The sequence below is a fragment of the Hippocampus comes genome, unplaced genomic scaffold (genome assembly GCF_001891065.2).
Source record: "Hippocampus comes isolate QL1 unplaced genomic scaffold, H_comes_QL1_v1.1 scaffold156, whole genome shotgun sequence".
Lineage (NCBI taxonomy): Eukaryota > Metazoa > Chordata > Actinopteri > Syngnathiformes > Syngnathidae > Hippocampus > Hippocampus comes.
This window is the reverse complement of record NW_017805744.1, coordinates 5641443-5658155: the sequence shown is the minus strand read 5'-3', so window position 1 is coordinate 5658155 and position 16713 is coordinate 5641443. Positions and strand designations below refer to the sequence as shown.

The 16713-nt window shown below is 40.9% G+C and overlaps 1 protein-coding gene and 1 long non-coding RNA gene across 2 annotated transcripts in view; both read left to right on the top strand.

Annotated features, from left to right (window-relative positions):
• The first annotated feature begins 3975 nt into the window (after window positions 1–3975).
• LOC109524203 (uncharacterized) lies at window positions 3976–7591 on the top strand. The gene is made up of 2 exons (XR_002169921.1): window positions 3976–4425; window positions 6843–7591. It is a non-coding gene; the product is annotated as an uncharacterized LOC109524203 (long non-coding RNA).
• A 1844-nt stretch (window positions 7592–9435) lies between these two features.
• gpc3 (glypican 3) overlaps window positions 9436–16713 on the top strand; it is a 97510-nt gene continuing 90232 nt past the window's right edge. Inside the window, exons 1-2 of the mRNA XM_019884422.1 lie at window positions 9436–9945; window positions 15960–16121. Coding sequence (XP_019739981.1) covers window positions 9726–9945; window positions 15960–16121 — 382 coding nt within the window. The 5' untranslated portion in view covers window positions 9436–9725. The remainder of the gene's footprint in view (window positions 9946–15959; window positions 16122–16713) is intronic.

Here is a 16713-nt window from a genome sequence, read left to right as displayed (position 1 = left end):
TGGAAATATTTACACAGTAACTCAACTCAACTGTATTCATAGAGCACTTTCAAACAGCCATCGCTGCATACAAAGTGCTGTACATGGAGCAAATTAACATATACAACAAACAGTAAAGCAAATCGGTAATAAAAACAGTAGAAAGCACCGAACAGCAAAACCAAGAACAATCTAAGTCATGCTGAGTCAAATGCCAAAGAATACAAGTGAGTTTTGAGGCAGGTTTTGAAGAGTGATCTGCAACCTGTGGCCTAATCGCTGCTTGAGTTCCTGATTAAAGATAGTAAATTGATTAGATCCACTTCACGGTCAAAATAATGCATGTATAAGACATATTCGGTAATAAACAAGTAACAGGAAAAAAATAGAAACTCTTACTTCAAAATACGTGTCAATGTACTCTGACACTATGTGCTCTGATTTGGGCTTGTTTTGGCAGTAGACGATGTACATGTGAAACCTGCGCTCCTGCAGTAAGCAGAAGACAAAAGTTGGAGGAAATATAGCAGGTAAAAATATAAGAAAGTATAGTATAAACAAACTACAAGTGAATCTCAATGAATTATAAGACAGTATAGTAGAAACAATTATTTGAACTAAACTAAGTTTTCTTACATTCTTGTATTTCTGTGTTTTTCTTTGCTTTTACGTGTCTTAAATTCTTCTCCTTATGAAATACCTTCAAATGTATTTTTACACACACTGAGTTAACCTGAGTATGAAATATGCCATACAAGTAAAACTGCCTTGCCATTTGTTTCAGTTCTATTCAAAAAATGAATCTTGAATCAACTCAACTCAACTGTATTCATAGAGCACTTTCAAACAGCCATCGCTGCATACAAAGTGCTGTACATGGAGCAAATTAACATATACAACAAACAGTAAAGCAAATCGGTAATAAAAACAGTAGAAAGCACCGAACAGCAAAACCAAGAACAATCTAAGTCATGCTGAGTCAAATGCCAAAGAATACAAGTGAGTTTTGAGGCAGGTTTTGAAGATGGGCAGCGAGGAGGCTTGCCGAATGCTCAGTGGTCAGTAAGGTCAAAACATTATTTGAATTAGGTCATCATTTCAAAATAGAACATCACATTACACTTGACAAGTTTTAATCACCTGCAATGTTGTACCACGTGAATGCTATTGCCACGAGGTGCATTTTATTGTAATTTTTTTTGTTTTTTGGATTTGTTCAACCAGAAATGTTCTCACCAGTACTCAATAATATTACTTGGTAAAATATGGCAGACCTCCATCTTCTGGTCTGACTCATGCGTTTAGGTTTGAGGGAATTTGCACACAAACGAGGAAATTACATCTCCCGTCCTGAACTCTTTTCGATATTCCAACATTATTTCTGTAATATCACATCAATTTTAAATTTTCCCTTGTAACCCCCCCGTGTGGCCTTACCACTCCTCATATGTCCTCTTACAAACAACGATAAACGAAAAGACCTCTCACTGATGGCAGGCAAATTGTGGAAAGTTAAGATGGCATTAATTCGCTGCTGCTGCAAAGGATGCACCACAAGTATTTATACAAACACACAGAAGTCATATACCAAAGTCTGTTTTCGAATCAGTTAGCATGAAGATTTTGTTTTCAAAAAGGCTTGCTTTGTTTGATGAATTGAACTTGATTCAGAAAAATGGAGACGATAGTAAATTTAATATAAAATCATGCTTTGTTTGAAATATCTAACTTGGATTCTTTGGCTAATATGTTTAATTTTACACACACACACACGCAATGCACAGGGTCAGATGTCTTTGTGATACTTTTTTTTTTAAAACATGATTGTAATATTGCATTTGTTCCACCATGATGCATTTTTTTGAAACATCATTTAATCAAGAGGGACTATGTTATGATAACGAGTGGAGAATATATTAATTTCCTCGCAGTCATTTAATTTGGTGTATCTGCTTGACTTCAGCCATTGGGACGAAAATGTTAAATTTCAGGATGCACTTTCTAGGTGCACAATCCTAACTATGGAAAATACTTCAAAAGTTTAAAAATTCCTTTTTTTTCTCCTTTCCATTCCTTAACATTTCAATTTCTGTGGTTTGTATGCGTGCATTATGTGATCTTTCTACATGGTCAAACTTGAACAGGGTTTTTCTTTGTGGCAAACATTTAAAAACTATTTTATTGGGTGGTGCCACATGGACGTTATTTCATAATGAATTACCATGTGGGAACTTTAGAGTGAGTGATACCGTATTTAAAGATGTTAAATGGATTGTCATGGTCACGTTCATTTCAGTAATTCTACATTTTTAAACCAAAGCCTTTCTAATAGGGAGACAAATATAATTCAGTTCTCCTAATTTTTATAATGTGCATCGATTATCGTAGGTAACTATAAGGCCAAGAACACCCACATGGGATATATTCTGTTTGAATATCCATTTTAAATCATCCAATACACACCATAGTTACTAAGTGTGTGTAGTACAGGCATCTCCCTCTGTTATACAGTCACTTACCGAGAGGGAGCTCTTCGTATTATTTGGCACCTTGTTTATATTGTGCTAAAAACATTTCATGTTTCTTGAATCCTACCTCCAACTGCGACTACAGACAGTAAATCACTGGCAAGATAATGACATGAAGTCCTTGATTGTTAGACTATAGAGCAAGACAATAATATACTGTATAGTCTTCTAATTATGGATTTGACTGTATATTTCCTTATTCCGGTAGTATTTGATGCCGTCTCCCCTATTTAATCATGAACAGACTTAATTTGGGTGGAATTCTCTGTACATTTATAAAGAAGTGTGAACGCATTCATTAAATAAACTTTGTTGCAATCGAACCGCATACGATCTCCAGGTTGTTTCATATTCACAAAATTGCAGAAGTCTTGAGGTTCACGTTTGCAAATAAGAAACGCCGTTCCGGTGAATTCATATTTAACATGCTGCATGTCAACCTGACTTAAAAGTTCTTCAGGACACAAACCTACGGAGCCGTCGCGAACATTGGGACTCTGTGGGTGGATGGTTACAAAAACGTTTCCGTTGGTGTACCCTTAGTTGTCGGGACCTCACTGACCTCTAACATTTTGTTCAAACGTTACAGTCATAGTCAAGTAAATTCATCTTGTATAGGTTGTGAAATATGTTGGAAACTTTACAATTCTGATTTTTTGATATCGACTAGGTTTGCCAGTGAATTAGCAATTAATTATTTCCCCCCCTTTGCAACCTGAATCAATTTGCCTCTTTAGTAACGCCCAAATCAACATTTATGGGATAATTGGTTCAAGTGTAATTGTGTATCAACGTTTACACTCTAATGAATTCATTATGTAGTTACTGAGCATTTGCCTTAATTGTCTCCCTTGTTTGCCAGCATATTTACTTGAGTTGGAAGCAATCACTTCATTCCCCCACCCGGCTTGTGGCAGGCCTGTTCAAAAAAACGCTGACACACGCTCCATCTTGCTAGGAGGGAAGCAACACAAAGGCTGCTCTCTCTTATCTCTGAGCACTTTGTTTTCTGAATACTTACTATACCTGAAATGTCTACCGTGAATACTTGAGTGATTCCACCGGCAAAATAGTCCCTGTTTTTTGAACGACACTGAAGTTTGTGCAACAATTTAGTCTGCAGGTTAATTCAACACGTGGATTTCATTTGAATAATTGTTCCAAATGCCACAGTCATTGAATAATGCAAATATGGGGCTCTGGCATTACCACGATCTACGTCGTGTTCACACCGCACCAGTAGGAAACATGCAGAGTGGGAATGTAGGTCAAAGTTCGACCCGGGAAAGAGGCAAGTTAGACAACGCTGGTTCCCACAATAATGAGATGGGCGAAGGGGGAAGGGAGGAGGTTGCACCCAGCTACTAACGGCTTGTGCAGGGACAAGAAATAGTAGTGATGATCTCTTTTTTTTTGGGGGGGGTGGTGAGCTTGGGGGTGATATCTACACGCAAATGAGGCGGGCTCCTGCAGACGGAGCAGAAGGGTATGTGGGGGCAGGGTTTACAAGGGTGAGAGGTCACAAGTCTCTCTCGGGCTGCTGCTTTTACCGACAAACAGATCAATGCAACCACGTTGCCGGAATGAAACGAATACGCCCCGACGCTCTTTATTGCCATCGTATTTTTTTCCGTTTGTTTGGCTTGTTTACAAGATGTCTTTTGGTGGCGATTTACACCCTCGAAGATGTCGTCGCCGGCGCGTCCACCCCACCCCCACAAACAGGAAAAACCACTATAAAGGTGCTCTCGCGATTTCATGCATGACAAAACGTTTTGTTTGTGCCAAAAAAGGGTCGCGCAGGTTGCAACATCTGTGGCCAAGGCTGAGTGGAGTCGAGTGGAGTGGAGCTCGCTGCACTGCACGATGAACCAGGCTTGACTTTCCTTCTTTTCCACCCTCGTGCAACCAACTCAAGGTAGGCTACTCTATCTCACGGGTGTCCCATTCATTGAAGAGACTGTTGGTCGTGAAAGTAATGCGATGCATTGGTGTTTTACAAAAAAAAAAAAAGTGTATTTATATCACTATAACTTTATGTGAAGCATGTGTTGAAGTCGTGGTACATTAAGTTTCAAATGCTTGTTGTGGGATAAAAGTCAATGTTATCCTATTAGAGCCGAGGCATTATCGAATAAACTCGGATGTTAGTGTCCCTGGGACCTTTTTTTTTTAAGTATCGACGTGCTTATCACGAGGTGCCTTTGGCGCCACTTTGTAAAAAGCAGGACACATGACCTCAGATTTCGAACTTATTTTCCTGTGTCTGAACTACTTTCTAACTTGTTTCCGTTTTAGACAAGCCGTTTGCAACTATTGAGAAGTTGGTAATAAAACGTAAACTTCACTCATTTCAAAATTGAATACATTCATCCCCCTCAAAATTCTACACACAACACCCCATGATGTTAATATAAAAAGGTGTCATTTTTCTTTGCAAACGTATTTTAAAAAGTAATCACATATACATGGGTATTCATAGCCATTGCCACGAAGCTCAAAATTGAGCCCAGGCACATCATGTTTCCACTGATAATCCTTGAGAGGTTCCGACAATTAACTGGTGTCCACCTGTGGCAAATTCAGTTGCCACAGGTGACTGTGCATGTCAGAGTACAAACCAAACATGAAGTCAAAGGAATTGTCTGTAGACCTCTGAGACAGGATTGTTTCAAGACATAAATCTACGGAAGGGAACAGAAAAAAATTCTGCTGCTTTGAAGGTTCCAGTGAACACAGTGGCATCCATCTTCCGTAAATGGAAGAAGATCTGAACCAGTAGGACCCTCCCTAGAGCTGTCTGCCAGTCTAAACTGAGCAATCGGGGCAGAAGGGCCTTGGTCAGGAAGGTGACCAAGAACCCGATGGTCACTCAGAGCTCCATTTGTGGAGAGAGGAGAACGTTCCAGAAGGACAACCATCTCTTTCAGCACTCCACCAATCAGGCCTGTATGCTGGAGTGGCCAGACAGAAGCTACTCCTTCATAAAAGGCACATGGGCATCCTGCCGAGAGTTTGCCGAAAGGCACCTGAAAGACTCTCACACAAAGGAAGAAAATGATCTGATCTGATGAGATTAATTGCTACCAAAGGTGCACCAACAAAATATTGAGTAAGGCTGTGAATACTTAATACAAGTGTGTCCAAACTTCGTTCGTAAGGGCCAATCTCCTGCCTGTTTTCAACCTGTCCCTGCTGCAACACACCTGATTCAAATGATGAGGATCGCTCTCATGCTTCTTCAGAACTTGCCGATGAGCTGATCCTTTGAATCAAGTGTGTTTCAGCATGGAGGGATCTTGAAACAGCCATTCCAGCAGCCTGCGAGGACCGGAATTTGACATGCCTGACCTAATACATGCGATTTCTTACTATTTTAATGTTGCAAAAACAACAAATACCCCCCCCCCCCACATTGTCATTCCGGAATGTTATGTGTAGATTTGTGGGGGGGAGGGGATTCCATTTTGGGGTGAGGCTATAACCGAACAAAATGTGGAAAAAATGACGACTGAATATATTAGTTAATCCTGCATTCAAAGTATTCATTCAGTCAATGAAATCAAGTGTGCTGCACTGATTCGTGGGATCAGGAATCGGGCAGTCAACAAAAACAAGAGACTCGATCTCGAGAATGCATGCTGATGAACGGATTATTGGCATTTTCTTATAGGTAAAGTGGATTTTTCTGTGCATCTTTTGTTGAATTAAAGAGAAAGAGGTAGAGAGCACTGCAGCAAATTCACACAAGCACTCGTGTTAATAATGTACTACAAAGAACAACATTGAGGAGGTCTTGAAATAAATCTGTCAAATCTAAACAAGACAGCAAGTAATGAATATGCTAATATACTCCAGCAATATTTGTATGATTAGCAAAGGACAACAAGACACAGTTCAGCACAGGTTAAACTATTCATTCTTCGCAAGAGATCAACACCTATCTACACACACGAACCAACAGCAGTAGAAATCAATCAAATGCACCAAATGACTCAAGTGTTTTAAAAAAATGCTCTAAACACAAATGACTGTAAACATCTCCAATAAACTGTAAATAAAACAAAATTTCACCTCCTCGAAGATATTAGTTCCTGAGCATCCGACGCCTCAGTGGACAACAATCGGCTCATCCGTTGTGTCACATGGCTCCTCCTAACAGAACGACCCTTGAAAAAAAGGTTGCGATCCCTGTCCACAAACGAATTGTATTTTCAGGTGCAGAACAAATCATCTGGCTTGACGGCGTTTGTTCTTTCACAGTGATCCATAGATGAATTTCGAGTGTGTCTCTTCTTTATGTGACGCAATCAACTCTTTTTATTTCCTTTACAGATTGATTGGACATTGTCTTGCTTGCAATGGAGCACACCAATCTCTTCTCGCCACCTAAGATGAGCTGCTTGACCCTAAGGCCCTCCAGCTAAGGTGCATCTAGTGTAGTATAGTGAAATACTTGATAATCTACTGCCCTAGTTGCTCCTTCTGGCTGGAGAGCTTTTTTTTTTTATGCTGACTCTCCGAGGAGTTCTCTGCAAGGAAGCTGTGGGAGGGAGGGACTACACTTTAACACTATTAACATTTGTCAGATAACTCCAAAATCATAAACCCCGCTGTTTAACGCTTGAAAAGAAAGTGCTCATGTGGTTCTTTCTGGCTAACAAATCATACTTTGTCTTCATGCCAACAATCAACGGTGCAGATAATCCCATTATATTACATAGCCAGATAAAGTGGAACCTCCGCAAGCCATTCCAGGACACCGGTGGCAATTTTATCCATAAGATTTGAACATTTAAGTCTGTTCCAAGGTCGATCGAGAATTGCAGGACATTTTGGCTTCAAAATTCTTGAAAACGATTCATTCACTTTTCTGATTTTCTGCTAGACATTCATCAATAATAGGCAATAAGCTATCAAATGCTTGATTAGCTGTTTTATTGTGAAAAATAGAAGAGAGGAACTTTGAAGTGTGTGTCCCCAAGTGATTTAGCAGAAATATTTTATGACCTCAAGGGGTTTTGAGTTGACTTAACAGATCCCATTGTATCTGTTAACATTAAATCTCTTCATCTGTAATGTTGTGCATATGTCCCATCATTGACTTGGCTGTTCCAAAGTGCTCACAGTGCAGGTAGTGTTCACTTAAACCTACTGCAGTTTGTGCACTTCAGGTGTTGCCAGTCACTTGGCCTTCCACCATGCCTCGTCATTCAGTAATTGTGTGGACTTACGGGCCGACGGCGAGTTTTGTTGGTTTGCTTTCAGCTTCTGTCGCATTTTGCTGTGCAAATCCATGCAAAGCTCTCTGTTTGTCTCACAAAACCCACGAAGATGTCCCTAGATCCTGAACGTTATACATATTGTTCATAATGGCAAGGCCAAGCTATTCGATTCTCTCTGTTGCGCTCAACTTTATGGGAGACTTAAAACACTGCTGCTTTTATCTGGTGGTTTTCAGGTGGATGATCTCGCAATTCCAACGCCTTACTAAATGAAAGGAATTGCACAGTATCCATCTGTCATCCGCCAGATGATTAGCCCATCTCGGAGTTTATAAGGGTGCAGCAATTTTTATCTGAAGAGATGGATTGCAGTACGTTGTAGTATGGTGGCCTGTTCGTGGTTTAAATGTGAGCTCCGGCTCTTCTGTGTGGTGCAGACGTTCATCCGCTACTTGAATGGGCTTTCACAGGGTACTCTGGCTTCTAAAATCTAAAGTAAAGACTCTGAAATGAAGTAACACTACTGAAATGACTGAATGGGTGGCTAAAGGGTTACAGTATATCTCCTGAGCTGCGACAAGCCGTTTGAGCGTTTATTTGTTATAGTTTGTTTATCTTAAGGTCCATGCATACTAGTACGCTCTTTTTCCTCGCTAGCAACACAATTTAGCGCACTGGTAGAATGACTGCATTTTATTAGTAACATTTGTTCCACTGCTAGAGCTACTTCTGGCCTACTAGTATTAAATCTTTTCAGTAAACAGATCTGCACCAAGCCCAACTACTGTAGTAGCCTCTTGGGCCCTACTCGTAGCACCAAAATGCCTGTTAGTAGTTTTGCCTTACTAAGGAATGAATGTGGTTGTCCTACTTCTGAGGACAGGGTGTACTAGTACAGGGGCCTTTGGCTGTACAGGGACGATACCAAAAATGTCAAATTTGAGGCCTGCAATCTGTATTTGGCCGGCCATGTCCTTTTTATGTGTCCCATCAGAGCTATATGTGTAAATGGTCGTCTTAAATTAAGTGTCCCTCAGACCTCCATGAGTGTATACCACTTGTGTAAAACTCGAGGCCTGGGAGCCATCTTCAGCCTGCCATGTTGTTTGTGGCCCAATGAAGCAAATAAAATCTCATGATTCTTACTAATTGTGTGTCTCATTTTGTCAGAAATTCAAACATCAATCAACATGTGTTGAACACTGATATTTATATTTGATTGTCACTGCCCCCCCCCACAACTGCTGATTTTTGAAATCCATTTTTTGTTAAAAATATTAAATTCAAGGGAGTTCGTTTACACGTAATATGGTGAGGTGGAAAAACCTCAAAACGAGTGGTCCGCAATTAAAATGAAAAAGATACTCCTGGAATAACTGCTGAGTCGTTTTAGTAGTGAGTTTTCTGTCTGCAGAACACAAAAAGTGTGGTTGGCATGCAGGTTGACCGCTAGATGGCGCCATTGACACTCAATTGATACCAAGTGGAGGCGAGATATTTTGCTAACAAGCGTCTCATTTGGCGTTTAAAATTAAGAGTGAACTTGAGAGATGTGAGAACGTGTAACTCAATAGTTTGCATTTGAATAAATTCATTCCCAACCTTGTTTGTCTCTGTTGTGAATATTGTAGCACAAAGGATCACGTGACCCGAATTGCATTCAATATTATTCTCGGGACCGTTCATTAACACAACTGCGCCGCATTAATCGTACTCGGGCATCGTTTCACATTGCTGCCGCTGATACGAGCACCAACGAAGACCTCAATGTGCACGAAGGTGTGTATATGTGCACGCCCCTTAGAGAGCGCGCGCGCACGTGCCTTTAGTTGACTCGAGCAGTGTTCGGTGGAGGAGATCACAACTTGCCAGCGTCGGAATTGCTCGCGTGGTCGCTGGAGCTCGACCCGCCGAAGGATGCTGACCCACAAGCTCGCAGACTCATAAATCCGGCGCTGAAAAAAACGCATCTTCGAACTTTGAATGCTTTCATATGTTTTTACAGACTTTGATATATGACGTTTTTGTCATGGCAGTGAAGTTTTGCTTTCCAACCATGTTTAGTTTAAGAGTCAGCAGTGCCCTTCTCTTGTGCGCCTTCCTCCGGTTGTTCTCCGGGATCGGCGGACAGGTGCCGAATTGCCAGGAGGTCCGCGCCGTGTTTCACACTCTGCACCCGGGGTCCAAGTGGGTCCCCGAAACCGCCGTCTCAGGTAACTACCTCGCTCTCAACAGCATATCCGTGAATTTGCCCCTGATTGTTAAGTTAACCACATGTCGATTTAAACTACAGTCCAGTATTCCAGTTAAACTCTACGTACTGTCGATTTAAACTACAGTCCAGTATTCCAGTTAAACGCTTCCTCTACGTACCGCGTATGAGCTCCTTTAACCACCTGCAAGTAGCAGAAGTGGCACACAACCCAGGCTCCTTAGCTCAAATCGTCCTAACCTGCAAAATAAGATGTTAAAATTCAACTTCACTCGTTTCAAACAGGAAGGGTGGAAATCAATATAAGCATATGGTTGATTTCCTTGGCTACTCTTTGATTTTGTTTGGACCAAATTTGACATTAAGTTGTAATGATGGAAGGAACACAAATCAAGACTAATGGCCTCCAAGAAATTACTGTGATCACAGGCAAGCTTGCTTTCCTCGATAGTGGATAAATTTAAATTCACACCAACTTTAAAAAAAATAAAATAAAAAATACTTGGTTAAAACAAAATGACTCAAAACCTGTAAAACAACCAATTCCGTTTTGGGAAGGGTCGCAAATGTTCATTATCAGGTGTTTGAGTGTCAATGTCCTCCAGGTGAACTGTCACACTCCATTCTCCTTTTTCTCTTTGCCAGTAAACGTTCTTCCAAAACAGGAAAGAGTGGAGCAAATGTGAAAAGGCTGCAACTTAAATAGCGGGGAAGAAGCGTGACATGCATTGGGGAAAAAAAAAAAAATTGGCTTGCCCTCTCGACATTTCATATTCATCTCCCATCTGCGGGTACATGCAGCTCCCGCAACGTGTTTTCTCCATGCATCCACTTTTAATCAAACACCCTGCACCTGGGCCAGCAGATATCGAACAGCCGCTGGGGAAAGATCCATAGAAATATTTAGCCTCCACCAATCTCAAAGTCTGTCTGTCTTCAACTAAGGAGAGATAGTTCAAGAAGTAACCTCGCCGTGCTGTCAGCCAAAGGACAGTTCGTCACAGTTGCGGCACGGTTTACTTTTCCACACGCACATGACACCTAGAGTTGCCCTGCTACAATTTCGTTAAAACGTTAATCAGGATGACGTGCCCAGTTGGGATATCTATTTGGAATTATACAGTATATTCTAAAGGGACTAATTGCTTCTGTCTGTCAGCTCGACTAAAACCTCTGCAACACCCTTTGATGTAGCTTCAAGGAAAGGTTTAATATTAGGTGCACCAGTACCACCTAATAAGATCCAATACAAATGTTCCATTTTGATGAACGCTGTAAAAGATAAAAGATATTAAAATAGGATGACATTATTGTGAAAGGTGTTCCCTGCTGTTTTCCTGAAGCAGCTAATTTAAAGGTGGCGCAATTAGATGCATTGCCTTTGGACACCACGTCAAATGTCAATGAATAATCATTCTTTGTTTCATCTAAGTGCTTTTCTAGATGCTTACTGATGCTTTACATCAATGGGAAAACAAATTTGAGGAAAATGTGGTTTTGTTCAAATGTTAATACTTCTGATAGGCAACACGGTGAAACAGCGGTTAGCACATGTTCCTCAGATGAGAGGTCCTGGGTTCGAATCTCCGCTCTGGCCTTCTTGCATGGAGTGCGTTTCCTCTATGGGTTCCATAAAGAGGGTCGACTGAAAACTCTAAATTGCCATTGGGTCTCAATGAAAGTCAATGATAGATATTCTGTATGTACCATGAATTTGGCTGGTGACCAGTCTTTGGTGTACAAAAAGTGATATCCTGCTCCCTTATGACCCTAATGAGGAGACGCAGTAAAGAAAACAATGGACGGGTAATACCTCTGACAGCGTCAATCAAAAGAGAACACTATGTCTACAGAATGTGTTGGATTTCTTTAGATTGTGTCAGTATACAGGTTCTGTGTCAGTGCTAAACAAAACTAGATATTTTAAGTGATATGTCTACTTTTTCTTTTTCCATTTTCCATTGTATAATGTGCGTGTGTATTTGTGTGTGTGTGTGTGTGTGTGTGTGTGTGTGTGTGTGAGTGTGTGTGTGTGTGTGTGTGTACAGTACACACTAAGACACCCAACTGAAATGTGTGGATGTGAAATGAGTGAAGAAGTGAAAGTGCGATGATGACTTTGTAGGAGGCTTCAAATGTCCTCTCACACAACAACAACAAACAATCAATATGACATTATTCTAATGTTTCCTATCGCGGGAGGTCAAAAGAACATGATTAAGGGATAATTATCAGGATCAAATGTCAGGCAGGCAGCTGGAGAGGAATAAACAAGACTAATGAAACATTTAATCTCATTTTAAAAAAAACATTTTATCTTTATGTCCATAAAGTTTGGGGTGCCACTTTTTTTTTTTTTTTGTCATCTGTGCTGAAACAAATACTTTTGTCTTACATGGATGAAGATGGCAAAGAATTTTGACAAATGTGCACTACTGGACCTCAAGATGAGAGAGCCGCCCTAGAGCCTCATCATATACCTCGCAAATGTGATAAAAACCCTCCCGAACTGTTGTACGAACATACTGACGTGCAGTCATTTATGGTTATTAACAATGTGTTGAGTGTTAGCTCTCCTTCACAGTAAAATAGTGCAGTAAAGTGATCCAATGTTTGTATCAAGTGGTCGGTGGTATTTCGCTTTGCCTTATAAAACCCAACTTGAGAACTGTGTTTCATCAAACAATAGTTTTCGGTTAACACTCAAATTTAACCCGGCTATGGTGGTGGATGCTTCTGTTGACTGCAAGCTTTAAACTCATTCTTAATTATAGTCAGCAGCGAAGAACAAACACCCCTGCCGTCGATATGGCACCAAAACTAGCCAAAAAGTATGATAAATGATGTACTGTAAGTCTAATTCAGCACACATTTGTCTTTTATGTCGTCGAAAGTCTTTGTGAAAATCTCTGTTTAATGATGCAAACTTTTTTTCATTCAAGTCCAGATTGATCTGAATGACAGGATCACATTTCCGGTTTTTAGATCACTCCTTCATTAAGTATCTTAAAGTAAAGTAAATAAAAATCAGGAACACTTACATTTTTTAAATTAATCCCATTTGCCACCACATCAATATTGAGGTTGGGTGTAAACGGTGTTTTCTAATTCCTTCATTTTCTCTTTTTTGATTATTGTTTTTAGCTGTGAGCAAAAATCCCACGTGGTTTGAAATTACACCAGTAGTTGATCTATAATGTATGCTCTCAATGAATACAATTTTTAATACCTTCTGTATATTAATACCAGTCCTTTTCCCTTATGTGTCATCATTAAACTTGCATCATAGTAATTGTGTAATTGGTGCGCAGAAACTGAAGCGGTGCACTGTTCTGTGGATTAAATTTGTTAGACATGTGAGAGGTCATCCTCAAGATCCTTTGCTTTCTGTAAAGACACGAGTGGGATTGTCAGGGATTTTTTTTTTTTTTGTTGAGCTAGCCTCAAGTGCCCTGAAAAACCTTGACGGCTGTTCTGCATGTTGAATTGTTTGACCCCCCACCTCACTTTCACTATATTGATTGAAAGTACAGAATTGAAAGGCATCACCTTGAGCTGAGTTTGTATGTTTGAGGGATTTACACGTCAATTGGTATTAGTATCTATAATTGGCATGTACAAAAAGGAATTCATATGCAAGTGAGGATTTTGATCCCCGAATTTGATTAACCTCAGGGTCAATGACGTGTCAAGCCTCTCAGACAAAACAAAACCATGCAACATTGACAAAGTAGGGGACCACATCTTAGCACAGTACGAGCTGGTACAATCAAACTCACAGATGTTTTTGGATCAGAAAATGATTTTTTTTCATTCTGATGAATTTAACTCATAAAGCGCATTTATCATCTGCCCCTTGACGTGTCTATGTTGTCTGATTTGAAAGTTTCATTCCAGCATACTTCCTCTGCATTGGTTATGCTAACCATACTGTTGCTGACAGTTTAATAATTTTCCCCTGCAGCTTGAAATTGAGTTGATCTTATCAATTGGAGACCATCGTCGGTATTGCTTCAAGGTTCCAAGCGTGCACAAAAGATGTGACAGTTTTATTCCCTTATTCACTGATTAGACTGCGCTCCTCCACCAGGTAGGGGAGTCGGTAGAGATCAGGATGTTTGGTGAACTGTTTTGCAGTATTGTTCCCTGATGCTCGTTCATCAGTTCCACTGACAGTCGGGCGGGTGCATCTCCTCACAAAATGGTCATCTGCCGTCTGCCATTTATAGTCTCAAGTCCATTTCTCAAGATCAATAGCTTGAAGGGCCAATAGGCATTCACTTTTTTTAGGGATGTCCCGATCACACTCTCTCTCACTCTCACTCTCTCTTGCTCTCGCTCTCGCTCTCGCTCTCTCTCTATATATATCTCAGATGCACACTCTTTTCTTATTGGATCGTGTCACGGTATCAGCAGATGCTGAAAACCAAAGACTGACTTGGGTGCCAAAAAAAAAGTCTCTTTTATAAGGCGAAGGCAATACTATTTATATCCCAACATAGTAGTTCTGCTGTTGAAAAGGACTTTGGATATCTGAATAAGCAAAATAAAAAAATGGATGTATGGATTGATTGATGGAATCAGTTGTTTTGATTTTGCCTTTATAGCTCACCGCAATGGATTTGAAACAAGATAGTCAAGATGTAATTGGAGTACACACGCTCAGCTTGACTTGAAGAGGTATCACAAAAATTATTAACATTAAGGAATGACTGCCTATTTAACAATTTAAAAGGGTTAAAACTGCAGTCCCATCTAAACACTGAAATACTTTTTTCTAAAACAGAGGACATTTGCATGTGCATGTGTGTCACATTCATTCATGAATAAACAGCGGAGAAAATGTCTTGGCAAAGTTCAACATCATCACAAATAATAAAGAATGCAAATTGCTAAAATATTAATGTGTTTCGGCAGCCCCGTGGTCCAGTGATTAGCGTGTCGACCTCACAGTGCAGAGGTACCAGGTTCAATTCCAGCTCCAGCCTCCCTGCGTGGAGTTTGCATGGTCTCCCCATACCTGCGTGGGTTTTCTCTGGGGACTCCAGTTTCCTCCCACATTCCAAAGACATGCATGACAGGCTGATTGAACACTATAAATTGTCCCTTGGTGCGAGTGTGAGTGTGAGCGTGGATGGTTGTTCGTCTCTGTGAGCCCTGCGACTGGTTGGCAACCGGTTCAGGGTGTCCCCCGCCTACCGCCCGAAGGCGGTTGGGATAGGCTCCAGCACCCCCCGTGACCCTTATGGAGATCAAGCGGATCGGAAAATGGATGTATTAATGTGTTTCTTGTGTTGGAGTTTCCAATTGAACTGGGCTGTCTATTTATTACTGCAGTGTTTGGTGCGGTTTTGTATGGGGATTGACAAAAGTGACTTTGCAACACAAAGTCACTCGCTCCAATTACCGGAATCACGCAACATTTGTCTTAATTGTCTCCCTTCCTTCGAATGTCAATTTATGAAATGAAATCCAGTTATTGTTCAGCTACCATGTCGAGAAATATTCTTAGTTTATCCACGTTTGAGAAAATTTTGTGAGCCCAATTAATTCTTATCATTCGATGTGTAAACGACCGAGGGAATCACTTGGCAACTGCACATTTCACCCTCGCCAGTCTTACCAGCGGTCGTGTTATCTAAGAACATGCTGGCTTTGTTTGTCTGCAAGAAGCACTGCTCCTGGCTCCCAACTTTGTGGGGAAAGAAAAGACTTTTGATCTCACTGAAGCCTTGAGTGGTCCCGAAGTTTCTCTTGACCAAATTGATCTCTGTGGGAAACAACACGGCGCAAGTCTCCAAATGACTCATATTTTTAGCAGCTGTTTATTTTTCCCGAAGCAACACTGGCTTTCAGAAGAATCTCAAGTTTATTCAGGCAGGATCTGGTCTGATGGCTGCTATGATGGTGTCCGATGCCGAAACCGTTATAAAATTACACATCAGTGGCAGTTTGGCTTCTTTCCTTGTCCTCATCAAGACTCAGACACTCATGTCCCTTTTGATTTCCTGCCAGGTGCTGACCTGCAGGTTTGCCAAACCAAAGGCCCCGCCTGCTGTTCTAAAAAGATGGAGGAGCGCTATCAGTTTGCCGCTCGCAGCAACATGGAGTCCGGCCTGCAAGATGTCAGTGCTCAACTCAAGCGTATTATCATCCAGAATGCTGCCATTTTCCAAGGTAAGCGCTAAGTTGACAAATATCAAATACGTGCGATGGTTTCAACTTTAGAAGCTTTTTATGGGACAATTACTGCCCTGATGTCCGTAGCTACATCCTCAGACGCACATTCACAATATAATGTGCCCGTCCGTTCTAGAAGCGGCAACGTGTTGCTGTTCAAATCAAGGTTCTAACAACAAATGGGAGATTGTTGAAGAGACTTTTGATGTCGTTTGGCTCTGGGTGGCAGACGTGTCGCTCCGGAAAGGGAAGGTACACTTCCATCCAAGACTGGGAGCTATACTGTGAACAACAGCAGCAATTCAGACACCCACTCAAAGTGAAGAGGTCATACAGGTGGTGAGATGATGCGTAATGTAACTCGTTCAAAAAGAGACTTTCAGTATTGTAGTCCCAGAAAGCACAATGAACACACACATGGCGAACAGGCTGGCCAAGTCTCCTATTGATCTTTCTCTCAGCATTTCATGATCGCTAAGCACAGTGAAACTGCCTGTGCGGTCAGGTCCATAAATATTGGACATCGGCACCATTTTCATGTTTTTGGCTCTTAAAACCGCAATGGACTTGAAATGAAAGAACAAGGTGT